Source organism: Xenopus laevis, chromosome 1S (genome assembly GCF_017654675.1).
Source record: "Xenopus laevis strain J_2021 chromosome 1S, Xenopus_laevis_v10.1, whole genome shotgun sequence".
NCBI lineage: Eukaryota > Metazoa > Chordata > Amphibia > Anura > Pipidae > Xenopus > Xenopus laevis.
The window spans coordinates 138,866,030-138,882,919 of NC_054372.1; the positions used below are offsets into that span (position 1 = coordinate 138,866,030).

The 16,890-nt window shown below is 37.4% G+C and overlaps 1 protein-coding gene across 2 annotated transcripts in view; it reads right to left on the reverse strand.

The window, feature by feature from the left end:
- Positions 1-6,455: 6,455 nt before the first annotated feature.
- pitpnb.2.S (phosphatidylinositol transfer protein beta S homeolog) overlaps positions 6,456-16,890 on the reverse strand; it is a 32,325-nt gene continuing 21,890 nt past the window's right edge. The window contains exons 7-12 of one of the 2 annotated variants that reach the window (XM_018236446.2): positions 16,460-16,543; positions 13,061-13,138; positions 12,224-12,334; positions 10,799-10,921; positions 9,146-9,225; positions 7,871-8,081 (exon numbers count right to left, since the gene is read on the reverse strand). In XM_018236446.2, the coding sequence (XP_018091935.1) occupies positions 9,178-9,225; positions 10,799-10,921; positions 12,224-12,334; positions 13,061-13,138; positions 16,460-16,543 (444 nt within the window). In that variant the 3' untranslated portion in view covers positions 7,871-8,081; positions 9,146-9,177. 2 annotated transcript variants of the gene reach the window in all.

Sequence of the window (16,890 nt, forward strand, 5' to 3'; positions counted from 1 at the left end):
TATCTGGCTGTGTATGGGGGCTTCCGACGGGTCTTCCCGATCAATATCTGGCCACGATATCGATCGGGAAGGTTTGATTTTTAACCGACCGACCCGTCGGAGCCCCTTGGCATATCGTAATTCGATCGTTCGAATTACCCCCGATATAGCCATGCTGTTAATGGCGTATCAGGGAAAGATCCGCTCGTTTGGTAACGTCGCCAAACGAGCAAATCTTTGAGTCTATGGCCAGCTTAAGGGGCAGATTTATCAAAAGTCGAAGTGAAAATTCTAATTTAAAAAATTTGAATTTCAAGCTAATTTTTGTGTACTTCGTCTATGAAATAATCCAAATCCGATTTGAATTTGAAATATATTAGAAAATTCTAATTTCGAAATTTATCATGTACCATCTAAATCATTCATGTACCATCAAAAACCTGCCGAATTGCTGTTTTAGGCTATGGGGGACCTCCTAGAACCTATTTGGAGTCAATTGGTGGACTTAAATGAAAAATGTAAGGTTTTTATTTGGAAAAACTTTGAATCGAATTCAATCGAATGCGCTATTATTTTGATTCATACGATTCAAATTTGATCGAAAACGGACCTATTCGACCAAAATATTTAATTTCGGTTGTTCTTTCCGAATTCTAATTTCAAAGATTTTTTAAATTCAAAATTCAACCCTTGATAAATCTGCCCCAAGATATAATGAATCCTTTTTAGAGGTATACAATCCTATTGGGTTTTTATATTGCTTTAATGTTTTTTTAGTAGACTTAAGGAATAGAGATCCAAACTACGGAGGTATCTTTTATCCGGAAAACCCCAGATCCTGAGCATTCTGGATAACAGGTCCCATACCTGTATCTGTCAATATATTATAAAACCAATACACTCCAGTCAGCACAGAAAAGGAAAATAAGGGGGTTATAATCACTCAGTTTGCCTTTAGAACCACCACACTGAACTCTTGGAAACAAACAGGCTGTAGATGAAATTGGCACAAAAGAAAAAGGGCGAATGCAATAAAAGGCCTACAGTTTGCCCATAACTGGTAAATCATACCAGCCAATAACTTTTGTGTTTTTAAACAGCAGTAAATGCTACCTGCTTATTGGTTGCTATGAGTAGCAAGACAAGTTCAAACCTGTTTATTATATTAGCCCTATAATAGAAGTTATTATGGCTTATAGCACATGACACAGTGGTTCTCGTTATGGTATTGCCACAATATCCTATAGAAACAAGCAGGATATGACTGTTCTATAAAACTGAATGTATATGGAATGCCAAATTTATCTCTAACTGCAGCTCTGTGTCAGAGACCCTGTTTCAACCTCTGTGACATATCTCCTATATGAATTTACAGCTAGGCTTTATAACTGCCAGAAGGACAGGAAGAAACAGATGGACTTTTTATAAAGCATCAAAAAATTTTCAATTTTTAAAATAATGTTACCACTCACCCCCAGTTTACACAAATCTTCTCCATATTTATAATGAACCTCAACCTTAGCTAATTTTCTATGGGACTATAAAGCTTTTGTTTTTTTTTTGGGTAAAACAATTGGAATGTTATGTCCATGTTATGCATATTTTACTACCTGTGAATAATTTTGTTGATATCATTGAAACACTGTTAAAATAATGGGATTTCTGTAATTTGTTTCTCCAATGACATTTCCCGTGCTGTATCCACAATTATTCTGACATCCCTCCAACTGCCGTGAAATATTCTTTTGAAGTTTTATAAACAGGAATTTCCAAAATTGACGAGAACTGGCAAAGTGCATCAAAGTGGGAATCATAGAAATATGAAAAAAGAAGAAAGATCAGTGTCCCCTTCTGGCACAGTTACTGCTTCATTTTTTGGTTCTCTTAACTCAAATGCCAACCCAAATATATTGAGCCCTTATTTTATAAAAAAAAAAACAAGGTCTAATAATAAAATAAATGCAAGGTATAGTATGGGATTTCTTTTCCAGAAACCTCTTATCCAGAAAGCACCAAATTATGGGAAGAACATTTCCCATAAAATTCATTATAAGCAACTAATTGTAACTTTTGAAAATGGTTTCCATGTTCTTTGTGATAATAAAACAGTTGATGGTAACTAACCCGAAAGAGTCCATATTGGTGGCAAAACAATCCTGTTGGGTTTATTTCATGATTAAATGATTTTTTAGCAGACTATTGTGTATTTAATGCCATCATTCAGAAGTAAATGAGCCCTATAATCTATGTCCAAGCCTAGACAAAAATTTCACAAATGTGTTTTGATTAGTTAAACTTGAAATCTAATCATTAGATTGGGCAGACTGCAGAAAATAAATAAATGTTGTGGTGGACAAAATGATAGGCCCCTGTCTGATATTCCAAAGAGGTGAGGTAGTAGATAGTGTTGGACTGGGCCGGCGGGATCTACGGGAAAAAACTCGGTGGGCCCGCCATAGCCGGCGCTCCTGACCTCCCCTCCCTGATTGTGTAAGGAAGGCGCAATACGCAAAGCAGGTACACGCCGGCGGTGGGGGAGGGAAGAGAGGGACAGAAGGAGCCCAGCCACTGGGGCAGCAAGGGGCCTTGCCACTAGCAGGGCCCTGATGTGTCAGCCCCGGTGGCCCCTGACCCCCCCCCCCCCCCCCCCGGTAGTAGAAGTCACATCAACACAGAAACAAATCTACTAGAGGGTTTTTGCACCCTCTCTCACTGTCCTTTTGACTGTAAGGAACTGTACCATTAAGAGCAAGGATGAGACTTTAAATTAGTTCAGCCGTGCCAGATTGCCAGCAAAGTGCTTTGTTAGCGCTTGGCTGTCACTGCAGGAAAACGTGGTGTGGAGGAAAGTTAAGCGCACTTCTTAGTGGGTTGTTCTATGTTAAGCAATTTATATAAAGGAGTACTTAAGGCGTTAGCCATTTATAACATACTGTATGTGCCAGTGATTATGCAGAAAGAGCCTACAGAATCGTTTATAGATAAGAACCCAGAGGCTGTGTTCATTATGGCAGGGCCTTCTTTAACTGGTATTGGCTGCTTTGTTTTTTTTTTTTTATTTATTGTGCAGTTCTGTGGAATATGTTATGTCAAGTCCCTCTGTTATTCACTAGTGGAAGCCCTCTCAGAATCTCACAAATACAATCCTCATTCATTCCTATTATAATTGCAGTTAAGGTAGCTGTAAACCAAAACATATATAAAATGATTCAATTGTCAGTTAACTGAAGCTCGCTATGAGAAATACAGTGTATGAACTGAAAAGAAAGTGGAGTGGGAAATGTGCTAAAAAAAAGCATTCTACTGCCATCTGCTGGACGGCAATGATTTTATTGCAGTACAGAAAATTAACTTCACATACAGTTTGGTCCATAAAAATTTGAACAGACAACTTTTTTTTTCTAATTTTGGTTCTGTACATTACCACAATGAATTTTAAATGAAACAACTCAGATGCAGTTGAACTGCAGACTTTCAGCTTTAATTCAGTGGGTTGAATAAAAAGATTGCAGAAAAAATGTGAGCAACTAAAGCCTTTTTTTTTTAAAACAATCGCTTCATTTCAGGGGCTCAAAAGTAATTGGACAAATTAAAAAACTGAAAATAAAATGTTGTTTCTAATACTTGGTTGAAAACCCTTTGCTGGCACCGACAGTCTTGAACTCATGGACATCACCAGATTCTGGGTTTCCTCCTTTTTAATGCTCTGCCAGGCCTTTACTGCAGCTGCTTTCAGTTGATGTTTGTTTGTGGGCCTTTCTGTCCAAAGTTTAGTCCAAAGCCGGTCTACTGCCGGCTGTGTTAAGAACAATCAGAATTGTCCCGGTATGTGTCAGAGGTACCGGTATGTGCCAGGTGTCAATATTACCTGTATAGGTGAGCTGGGAGGGTGGAGCTCGTCAGTGGAGTTATATGCTGGGAGAGAGCATCCCTCTAATAATGGGCTACACACGTAGCAGGATTGCAAGCTGACTGGGCAAGCTCATGTGCCTGCATTTATGCTGTGCCAGTGGCTAGCATGTGAATGGGCTCCTTACTAATTGCCACTACTTGACCTGTAGTTTTACATATAAAAGTATAGTCCTGCAGAGCAGCCCAGCCAACACTGTCACATTATCACCATTGTACCTCGGCTTATACTCGGGTCAGCTTATACTTGAGTATATACGGTAACTGTATATTTTTACTCTTGTATTTCCTTCTACCCCAGAGTTCCAACATTATTTCAATTAAACCTAATGCACCATTGTGAACACAGAAGGAGCATTTGTTTGGTAACACAATTTCCACACAATTTAAATTAGAATCAGGTCACTTCTGGCACACAGCAATAATAATGACATCAACATTGAATTTGCTTTGCGTCAGGTCTTTAATGCCTAATTGTGCAACAATATAGTAGAACTCTGGAACTGCTGGAGGTAATTCTAGGGTTTCCATACATCAGTATGTGCACTCTATTAATCAGAGCAGGTTAGGTTGGCTCATTGGTGCGTATGGAAGAACACAGGTGCAAGGAGCATGTGTGGATGCAAGTAGAGCTATATGATCCATTATACACAAACCTGTTATCCAGAAAACTTCAAATAGGATTTCTAATACAAGTGCCACGAAATTTACTTTCCCCACCACATGAAAAAAAACAACTTGCTCCTGTTCATTAGTATAGAACTGTGGGACTTTCACACAAAGGGTAGGAACAACAAAAAATTAAAGTGTTTAAAGGAATGACAATATAATGCACTGTTGCCCTGCACTGGTAAAACTAGTGTGTTTGCTTCAGAAACTCTACTATTGAACAAGCTGCTGTGTAGCCATTCAAGCACAGGATACACAGTTGATAACAAATAAGTTCTGAAGAATCCCATTGTATACTGCAGAGCTTATCTGTTCTCTGCTCTGTATCCTGTGCTCTTTTCTCCTTTTTCAGCTTTAAATGTCTGCCCCCATGGCTAAACAGCAGCTTGTTTATATAAACTATAGAAGAGTTTCTCAAATAAATACACCAGTTTTACTAGTACATGAACACACTTTATTAAAGTGTCGTTCTTTTAAAACACTTTAATTTTTTGGTGTCACTGTTCCTTTAACAATAACTCCTCAAAGTAGAAAGCAATAGCATCCAGGTCACTTGAACAGAAATCTGTATGTTTGACTCACAGGTGAGTTTTTCAGAGAACAGTATGGGTAACAGTATGTAAGTAAAAGCAACTTACAGTTCTTATTCAGTGGACAGACTGTTCAAAGCATCTGTAATTCTCTTTGCATTCTGAGAGAGATACAGTAGGTACCTTCCCTCCAGAGTTCTCCCAGACACAGTGCCACATATTCACCGTGCACAACTTTATAAAAATAAAAACCGCTCACATGGGGGCCAATTTGGCTATTTCTTCTGGCTGCAACCAACCCGTTATCCGTAAAGCTCCAAATTATGGATAGGCTGTCTCCCTCAGGGTAGGCTACAGACTGTTTGATGCGATCAGACGTGCTGCGACAAAACGCATGCAACGGAAATAAGGTAAGAAATAGAAATGTCGGATGAAGTTGCATCGTTGATCCGACGCGACACAACTGTCGGATGCAGAGTACAGCGTCCGACAGTCACGTCGGCTCAACGCTGTGACTTCATCCGACATTTCTATCTCTTACCTTATTTCCGTCCCATGCAATTTGTCGCATGCGTTTTGTCGGATCGTGCAGAAAATATCTGTGTGGTCCTTCCCATAGACTCCATTCTAATCAAAGAATCCAGATTTAAAAAAATGATTTCCTTTTTCTCTGTAATAATAAAACAGTACCTTGCACTTGATCCCAACTAAAATATAATTAATCCTTGTTGGAAGCAAAACCAGACTATTGGGTTAATGTAACGTTTACATAATTTTCTAGTAGACTTAAGGTATGAAGATCCAAATTACAGAAAGATCTGTTATCCAGAAATCCTCAGGTCCCAAGCATTCTGATATAACAGGTAACCCATACCTGTATCTAAAAAAACACACACACCAATCCCGTACATTAAAAATACAGTACCTAAACAATTGCGGGATGGTTTTGGATTGCCAGATTGCATCCCACAAGTTGGATGTAGTTGCATGGGTCAGAATATAATGAGATAGTTGGCCCTAGGGCCAAATGATCAGATAACCACAGCTGGTATATGAGCAGTCTGAGAGAGAGGAGTTCATCAATTAGTCGATGCAGTTTCTGATCCAGTGGGAAAACTGGTCCCTCATCCAATGGGAGTACTGGCTACAGAATAGTCCAATTCAAAGATAAAAAGAAGACTCTCCCTCTCTCTATTGGACGCCACAAAACGACGCAGCAGACTGAAGTGACAGCGCATCCCATAGTGGCGTTTTAGGGATACAAATTCTATACAGTGCAACAAACTGCCACCCCTTGTTTTATTTCTCCAAAAGAAGTGCAGTCCCTTTAAGACGTGGGTAGATTTCTTGTGTGACACATTGCCAAAGTACAGTTATAACAGTTTATTAAATATACCTATTTTCAAAAAAAGGTCCTAAAATATTAAAAGGCAGAATCTACATAGATTGTATTAAATTGTTGGATTTTAGTTAAACAACCTAACTAAAAATAAATATTCTTCTATAAGTTTAAATCTAGTAACCAGCATGTCCAAAAATGGAATTGAATATGCCTACCTTTCATAAAAAAAAGGACACAATCCTATCATGATCTACATTTAGGCTGTTTCATAATTGCCTAAATATGTAAATAACGGAATTCCTAAGCAACTTAAATATGTGAAGAGTGATACTTGAACACTTGTACCCACATGATAAGTATTGTATATAAATTAGCTGGAGGTTAATGCATACATACTGAAACCAAACAGTTTGCATAGTTACCAAATGGCAACATCAAGTGGGAAAGCAGTATCTGGGGAACAGAATTGTTCCTTAGAGACATTTAAAAGCGGTTTCAGGATTGGGGGTCATTTTCCATCTCAAATAATAGACAAAGATCTGTCAATATGGAACATAAAAGACATGTTTGGGTTTTACGTAGTATTCAATCTGAGAAAAATATATTTCTACAGGATAGAGAATACAATTACAGTCTATGTACTTAGATGGCAAAGTCATTTCTGCATTCATTTGTACGGTCACTCATTAAAAATATATGTATATACATAAGGAACATCTGTCAGTTTGGTGGAGTATTGGCTGAAGGGTCTGTACTTAAAGGGATACCGTCATGGGAAAAAATTTTTTTTTTTCAAAACGAATCAGTAAATAGTGCTGCTCCAGCAGAATTCTGCACTGAAATCCATTTCTCAAAAGAGCAAACAGATTTTTTTATATTCAATTTAGAAATCTGACATGGGGCTAGACATTTTGTCAATTTCCCAGCTGCCCCTGGTCATGTGACTTGTGCCTGCACTTTAGGAGAGAAATCCTTTCTGGCAGGCTGCTGTTTTTCCTCCTCAATGTAACTGAATGTGTCTCAGTGGGACATGTGTTTTTACTATTGAGTGTTGTTCTTAGATCTACCAGGCAGCGGTTATCTTGTGTTAGGGAGCTGCTATCTGGCTACATTCCCATTGTTCTTTTGTTTGACTGCTGGGGGAAAAAAGGGAGGGGGGAGATATCACTCCAACTTGCAGTACAGCAGTAAAGAGTGATTGAAGTTTATCAGAGCACAAGTCACATGACTTGGGGCAGCTGGGAAATTGACAATATGTCTAGCCCCATGTCAGATTTCAAAATTGAATATAAAAAAATCTGTTTGCTCTTTTGAGAAATGGATTTCAGTGCAGAATTCTGCTGGAGCAGCACTATTAACTGGTTCATTTTGAAAAAATTTTTTTTTCCCATGACAGTATCCCTTTAAGTATTCTTGTAACATTCGTTAAACTATTGATATATACAGTAAACATTCTCTTATCTTTTTGCTCATGTCAGGTACAGTACACTAAAGCAGCTGATGCTCAGAAGGGTTTATACAGCTATACATTCAGTGTATAGGCATATAAACAGGTATAAATGGCAAAATCAATTCTGCATGCGATTTGGTCAGGTCCATCTTCATTCATCAGTAGCAGCGCTTGTTCCTCTTACTTGACCTTGGTTGCGCAGCTTAAAGTAAAGAAAATAAACAGAGAACGAAATTTATGTTAGTTAGACTCTTAATAATAAAATATAGTTCCCTATAGAGAAACCAAGAGCAGTTGGAAGCAGGAGACAGAAAGCAACATTCAAATATTCTGTTATATGCCTTTGGTTCCCATGTGCAATAATGCAGGAAAAGCTTCAGCACGAATGGAGGATAGAAAAGGAAACTCATTTTAAGCAAAAGACTTTAAAACAAATCTTTTTACTGAAGAGTAACACGTTTCCATAAATCTGTGCCTTGCTGTTGTTCAACCCATGGCAAAGCCAAAGCAGCAGAAGCTCTACATTAGTAACAAATGTAGGAAATCCATAAGTAATCCTAGCAGCTATCCATTACGCAAATAAAAAGGAGGCACCAATCCATCCAAGATGATTTCAGGAAAGATGCATCTTTCAACATTTCAGATGTTCCTTCACTGAAGCTTAAATCCCACCTATTCCAAATCCAATTCATGGTCTGCAAATACATTTCTTTGTACTGGGGGTACAGCATGACCTGCAAAAACTTTCTGTATTTTGTACCTCTGCTAATAACATAACAAAATCATTCCCCAGTTGAGACCTGTACATCTCTGGATATGCAGACCCATACCTGAACCTACAACCTGGCCTGGGCCCTCTGACCTGCAATCTGCACCCCACACCACTACTCAACCTGCAGGAGGATCCCAAAAACACTACCAAGGTAAAGTCATTTTCAAAAGAATAGTATAATGACAAAACACTTATAAGGTAAGGATTTTATAATGGTATTTTTAAGGGGAGTGGAACTTTCTAAAACAAGAGTCCAGTCCAATTTGTGCCCTAGACAAAACACATTTAATTAAAAGTAACTGAATTATCTTAATGTATATGCCGTTTAACATCTACACAAAAGAAATTGGCATTTAGGAACATAATTTTTCTCTATGATAGATTAGAAAGTTAAGCGTGGCATCAGTGAAACAAGCGCATAGGAGTGAAGATAATAGCAGAGAAATAAGATTCTCCCACCACCTTAATTTTTTGCCGTCTAGTTACTTACACACCTCAATTTTACCCCTCAAACTAGAGGACTTTTTTATTGATCAGCTGCTGATGTGCCTCGAATAGCACCACCCTTACGCATCTAAATATAAAACAACATTTTACAGAATACTGAAAGTAAAGATACATATAACTTACATACTGTATATATCAGTGCGAAATTTGAGCTCACCACAGTAAAATTCAACCCCTTTCTATTCATTCCTATGGGATTTTTAGAAGAATATTTATCAATGGGTGAAAGTTAAAGTTCACAATTTGATAAATATGCTTCTAAAAACCCCTTAAGAATGAATAGAAAGTGGGGTTTTCTGTAGTGAATTCTACTTTCCCATTTTGACAAATCTGCCCCTCAGACTTAAGATGGCCAGGATGCAAACTGGAAGAAATGCAATAAATAAAAAAACTAAATATAATTTTGTTGGCCATTATTGTAACACAGTTTATTACCTTTCCACCAGGCTGTGAAGTCATTTGATTAAACTACTGTGTAAATGAGACTAAACTACTCAAATTGGTACTCAATCTCATGCACCGACACTGAAGAACAACAGACCCACATCTATAACATTTGTGACTTTCTTCTACAAACAGGTATGTACATTTAGTCCTGAGTGTGATACTATTATAATCAGAAAATTGCCCATTATTTCATGATTGTAAACTTGCAGGTTTAAATGCATCATAGTCAAAGGAAACTAGGCAGATCCTGCTCGCTATTATAAATATATTTATGGTCTGAATTGAGAATATGTGAAGGCTCAAGGCTATGTGTTACAGGGCTTTTTTGCCTGAATACCAAAAGCAGCTTATTTTGGTATAAAAGTCCAACATTATAAGTTCTACCACATGAACCCAAATTTAAAAAGGAAATGTAAATGTGTTATTTTCAAATTTGTAAGTTTATGTTCTCCCCCATTACTTTTTGGTTTCATCGTGTAATTTGAGCTTGCCCTTGCTACTTCTTTTATACTTATCCCTATGTTCTCCTTCTTCATCTTCCTTCAGCCATTTGCCTTTCTCTTTCTGTCAGCCATTGTTAGAGCGTTCATTTCCTTTGTTTATAAACATTTCTTTAAATGCTTTATAAATATTGAACATTCAAGTTTTTGAAAACAATTTGAATTCACGAGTTTTAGCACAAAAAAAAATTGAATTGTAAAAGTTTGAAGTCAAGCATTGATAAATTAGATTCTTTTTGGAATCAGTAGTGTTCTAAAAAGAAAGGGAAAATATAATTATGGTATTACTAACTGTTTAAAGGAATTGTAATTAATTCATAAAGCTATTCATGTGCTTTGTTGGGATGGGGGAAGTAGAAGGGACAACTTAAGGCCCCCATATACGGGCCAATAAAAGCTGCCAACAGACCAATCCAGCAGCTTATCGGCCCATGTGTAGAGCCTCCCGATGGGATTTCCCAAGCGATATCTGGCCGAAAGCCGGGCAGATACCGATCGGGCAGGTTAGAAAATCCAGTCGGATCACGGGTGCATCTTTTCGTTGATGCGGCCCCGCGATCCGACCATCCGTTTGGATCCGACCATTGGGCCCTAGGGCCCACGGTCGGATCAGCCAGATATCGCCCACTTAAATTTTTCATTATTAATACATGAAAACATGTACTATAAAATTTCAAGTTGTAAATTTCTTACTGCTTCTAATTCTCTCTGTGTTTTATCCTCCATTCTTCTAATATCTTCCATGGTCAGGTCGATCCAATCATCAATCCAACAGAACAGCTGTCTGTGAAAGTTGGTAAATATTCGCTTTTCTTGCTAAAAATAAAGACAGAAATTTTTAAAATCATATGCTAGTTATTTTGTATACCAAACCGAATCCGAATTTGCATAAGCAAACTAGGGGTGGGAAGGGGAAAACATTTTTTACTTCCTTGTTTTGTGACAAAAAGTCACACGGTTTTCCTCCCCGCCCCTAATTTGCTTATGCAAATTAGGATTCGGATTCAGTTCGGCCAGGCAGAAGGATTCGTCTAATCAGAATCCTGCTGAAAAAGGCCGAATCCTGAACCGAATCATGGATTCGGTGCATCTCTAGTTACACTGGAGGAAGTGCCTATCACTTAACAGGAAGAATAAAGCATTCTTGCACTCTTACTCAAAAGGACTGTTTTCAATGCAGCGACTGTTATGAGGAACTCATAACAGATGTTTTATTGCCTGTATGAGAGCAGATTTTGCACAAGTGACAAATGGTACTGTGTGTCTTTACCCTTGAAGGGACAGTATACCAACTTGTGCAACATGGGTTTAACATGAATTTAATGACCAGTGTATGATATTCCCTCATCCCTGACTTACTGCTTATTGGTGCGCTAGTAATCTATTTATGAAACTTGCAAGGACCAAAACATGGAGCAGCTTCAGCTTCAATGTTCAATGCTCAATAAAGAACAAAAAAACATACATTTTGTGTGATAGGCAAGAAAAGGGAAAAAGTATGCTTAGCACAAATCCTATTTACTTAACAATGAGGTATACTGTTCTTTAACCAAACAATACAGACTTATTAAACAGGTATGTGGTAAAACCAGTGCATTAGTTAATTCAAAGGCTAGTCCCTTAATTGGCTGATTTGCCGGTTCTTGAGGGCCACCTGTCCTAACTTTGCCTCTTCTCTGTACCCACTCTTTACCCCAGGAAAACACTTATCACAAGCTAGGTTCCTTTACATTAGGGATGCACCGAATCCACTATTTTGGATTCGGCCAAACCCCCGAATCCTTCTTGAAAGATGCGGCTGAATACTGAACCGAATCCGAAACCTAATTTGCATATGAAAATTAGGGGTGGAAAGGGGAAAACATTTTTTGCTTTCTTGTTTTGTGACAAAAAACCAAGTGATTTCCCTCCTGCCCCTAATTTGCATATGCAAATTAGGATTCGGTTCGGCCTGGCAGAAGGATTCGGCCGAATCCTGCTTAAAAAGGCCGAATCCTGGATTTGGTGCATCCCTACTTTACATCATTTATATGGGGCATAAACATTAATACTACAAGGAATGAATTTGTTGGAGGAATGCACTTTATAAAAAAAAACAAATAGGAATGAGTCATTTACCTTCTGAATAAAGCTTTCAACTTTGTTTTGAAGTCCCCACCATTTAAATTTTATTGTTACCAGCTTGTATGCACACATGCGTGGGCAATCCTCAGAGTTCACCAACTCCTTCTAGAATGATAAAGAAAAAACAAGATTGTGTGTAGGGGTCTTCACAATTGAGAACCAAGACTTGATATGCCTGTTGGACCCCTTGATACTAGGCAATGTGGTGACATTTGGCCAGTGAAATAGAAGGTAAATAATTGTTCCGGAGGCTACTAAATATAAAAGTCAAAAAATATCTTTATTAAATAGACATAGTAAAAACAAAAATGGTACATACTGACCCTCCAATGATAAACTCTATGCATTTTGTACCCTCAGATACTTAGTCATATATAAAGACACTTATGACTAAGTACCGGAGGGTGCGATCAGTCAGTATGTACCATTTGTTTACTATGTCCATTTAATAAAGATACTCTTTGACTTTTATATTTAGTAGCCTCCGGGACATTTCCTTGAATTATCATCCTATAGTGCCTTGGCAACTGTGGCAAAGTCCTGGAGCTTCTGTTGCCCTGTATGGACTGGCAAACAAGACGCCCCCTAAGTTAAGAGTTATTCTTTAACTTATCTAAATAATAATTCAAGGTATTTGATTTTGCATGCTGTGAGTAGGGTAGTGTAGTGAATCCCTAGGGGCTCATGAAACTAAATTAATAAGCATGCAGTATATTTGATGCATTTTCCCACAATGGCAGTTACACTTTTATATAATAGTAACACTGTAATCATTAAACTGATACATTCACATTGCATACTTGATAATTATTTTAAATTAATTCTGTTTACCTTCCAGTTGGGACCCAAAGGGCCTCTTTTTGTTTTAACAGACTGAAATATTGCAGGGTCTTCAGAAGCTTTGTAGTCCTGTAAAGTACAACCATTTCAATATTAAAAACTGTGCTTCAAGCTTAATTTATTCAAGTATTCTCTATTCTATAGCATATCTCTATTAATTTCACAGTAAGACAATATTAATGTATTTCATCAATAAAATATAGCAAAAACAAATTGCTTTTGGAATTGCTATATATTACTTAAAGGGGACTGGTCACCCAAAAAAATGATTCCAAATCCTATTTTATCACGTTAGTCAAGCAAAATTAACTACATTTACACTATATAAATAATTTGAATTGTTTCCTTTTGTCTGGGAATTCATAATTATAGAAAGCAGGCAGGAGCCATTTTGTGGACACTTTTATCAAGGCAAGCTTTGCATCATCTCAGAATCTTGTTTGTGCACCAGAATGGGTGCAGAACCTCATGTCCATCCCCATGCCCTGGCAACACAATTAAATGGTTACGAGAACTGGGGGAATGTGGGGAAAAAGCACTTCTAGGAAGTGCTGAATGGAAAGTGAAAGTAATTGCTAGCCCCGCCTCTATGCCTCTAAGGCAGTGATCCCCAACCAGTAGCTCGTGAGCAACATGTTGCTCTCCAACCCTTTGGATGTTGCTCTCGGTGTCCTCAAAGCAGGTGCTTATTTTTGAATTTTAAGCTTGAAAGCTAATTTTAATTGCATAAAAACTAAGTATAGTGCCAGGGAGAGCCTCTTGTAGGCTGCCAGTCCACATAGGGGCTACCAAATAGCCAATCCCAGCACTTATTTGGCACCCCAGGGTACTTTTTCATGCTTGTGTTGCTCCCCAACTTGTTTTACATTTGAATGTGGCTCACGGGTTAAAAAGGTTGGGGACCCCTGCTCTAAGGCATAGAGGCATGGCAGACAATATTTGATTGACAGCTGAGATTTTTAAACGAGCTTATGGATGCTTTAATAAAAAAATAAAAAAAGAATTTGGATTTCATGTTTAACTTGAAAAGAACTTTTATTAAACAGCTTTTTATGTCTGGATGACAGGTCCACTTTAAAAAAAACATATCAACTTTATATTACAGGGGTGGTTCACCTTTCAGTTAACTTTTAAGTATAAAATGGTCAATTCTAAGCAATTGGTCATTTTTTCTTTTTTATAGTTTTTAAATTATTTGCCATTTTCCTCTCTTTCCAAGTTTTCAAATGGGGGATCCCAGTTGAAAAAAAACTCTAAAGCTACAGATGCATTGTTATTGCTACATTTTATGACTTCTCTTTCTAGTTAGGTCCTTGCCTATTCATATTCCAGTCTCTTATTCAAATCAATGTGCGTGGTTGCATAATAAGCTAAATAATTAAAAAAACAAAAATAATAAAAAATGAAAACCAACTGCAAATTGTAGGAGAAACAATAGCTTATGTGAAAGCAGTTACATTGTGAAGTGCTGGCTCTTTCTGAAAGCTCAGGATCCTGTACAATTACCTGAAATGGCTGCCTACACACCAGTATTAAATTAAAACATTACATTTATTGGTTCAAGGATAAAACTGTAAATGGTAGAATGAATTATTTGCAATGTACACAGTGTAATTTAGTAATAAAAACGACACCATCAAAAATGACAGAATTCCTTTAAGTAAAAGATGTACTGCTAAAGTAATACATTTTATACCAACAGTACCATCTATTGGTCATTTCTCCAGACTGTGATCCAGTTGAGGGAACTAGTCGGTTAAAAAAAAAATTATGTTGCTCCCTTTAGGAGAAAACTCCGATAACTTTTTGCCTTTCCTAAAGACACCTGGAAGCACAGAAAGCATGACGCACCCACGCTCTACAGAACAGTCCAAGGCTTGGGCACCTCTTCAAAGCAGCAGTTGGCTTGACTATGAGCAATGGTGAGTTGCACCCCTCCAGTCCTCAGCAATGATAGGATTGTCATGGTATGTTTAACATACCACACAAATATATTATTACACCACCAAAATAAATACACAAATTGTTCATCTAATAACCTCAGCCAAACATGTATGTTTTGATGAACAGAAATACATAAGAGAATGCCATTGCACTGAAATTAGCACACAATGTCTATGAAGTTGGGTGTATGAAAGGATTTGCATTTCATGGTTCATGTTAGGCAAAGTTATTTATTAAATAGTCGGTTCTAGAATATAAAATCTAAGCATGCTACTAAAAATAACTAAACTATATTATGATATTACAATAATCTAATGCTCTGTGCCATCAAAATTTAAAAAAGAAATAATCCTATTTTGTATGACAGGTTCAGCACAGAAACAGTCTGCAGCTCCCAATTACAGCTGCAAATGAGCAATAGTGTGGAAGGAGACAGCCTTCCAGCTTTGTTAGCATGCCATCTCCTTCACGATCCCACAGGGAAAGCAAACCCACGGAAGGCCGAGCCTTTGGCTTGTGGTTTATTTTGTTTGCCACCAGCTGTACACTTCTCCTCTCATTAGTTCAGTTTAAATACTCTAGGGGATGACAGCTGTAACCTACTTGAATCTTCTGCTCCTAGGATTTCTGTAGGCTAATTCTGCTGGACAATTCTTACAACCAGTAATATATATTTTAGAAATATGGTGCACACTATATCAGTGTATTGAACATACTGCTAGAGCTCATGAAATAGGTTAAAAAAAAAAAAATAAGAACAGGACTATAGTGTCAGGTTGGAGAAATGGTTTTGTGACAATGCACTTCAGGTTAAGAAAATGTTTTATCTTGTTTCAAAACTAAATAAACAAGTGTTTATACACAATATAATCTCAGCGAGAGATGGAGCATGGATTTGCTGATTTAAGGGTTTACTTCCAATTAAAATCACTTCTACTTAAATAAACATCATTCCAAATGAACAAAATGATAGACTGTTCTGGTCAGATTCAGTCTGAAAACATGGCTGATTTAGATCATACTGCCTGGAATGGCCAAGTCAGTCACCTGATCTGAACCCAATTGAGCATGTATTTCACTTGTTGAAGACTAAACTTTGGACAGAAAGGCCCACAAACAAACAGCAACTGGAAGCAGCTGCAATAAAAACCTGGCAGAGCATTAAAAAGGAGGGAACCCAGAATCTGGTGATGTCCATGAGTTCAAGACTTCAGGCTGTCATTGCCAGCAAAGGGGTTTTAACTAAGTATTAGAAATTAACATTTTATTTTCAGTTTTTTAACTTGAGTCCCTGAAATGAAGTGATTGTGTTAAAAAAGGCTTTAGTTCCTCACATTTTTATGCAATCTCTTTGTTCATTCCACTTAATTGTGCTTGTTCATCTGCTATAGCAAGCAATATTAGAACAGCATTATTTTCATCAAGTACCAGTTTTTATATACTTACTGCATGTTCTACTTGGCTCCTGTCTGCAATGTCAATGTCTATCACGTCAACAGACTTCCATATATTGGGATCTAGACAATGAACCTGAAAATTCAAATATTGTCATGTAACATCAAAGTCTCAATATTATGAATTTAGATCTAATACACCATAGCTTAGTTTGTTGCATTAATTCTCAATAAGTACTCCTCCCATTAAAGGCAACAAAAGGAAAGATTTTTCGCTGAAGTCACTTAACAGGTTTTTAGTAAAATAATTATATCTTAAACAGTTGTGTTCAGAATAAAAGCAGTCAGTCACTAACATGATCAATCACTGTTTTAGGTAGGATCTATATTTCTACATGGCAAATAATTTACTAATAGATGTAGTAGAGTAATAAAAAACCAACAGACCCAACAGGCGTGACATGCATGCTGCTGATTCTGTGT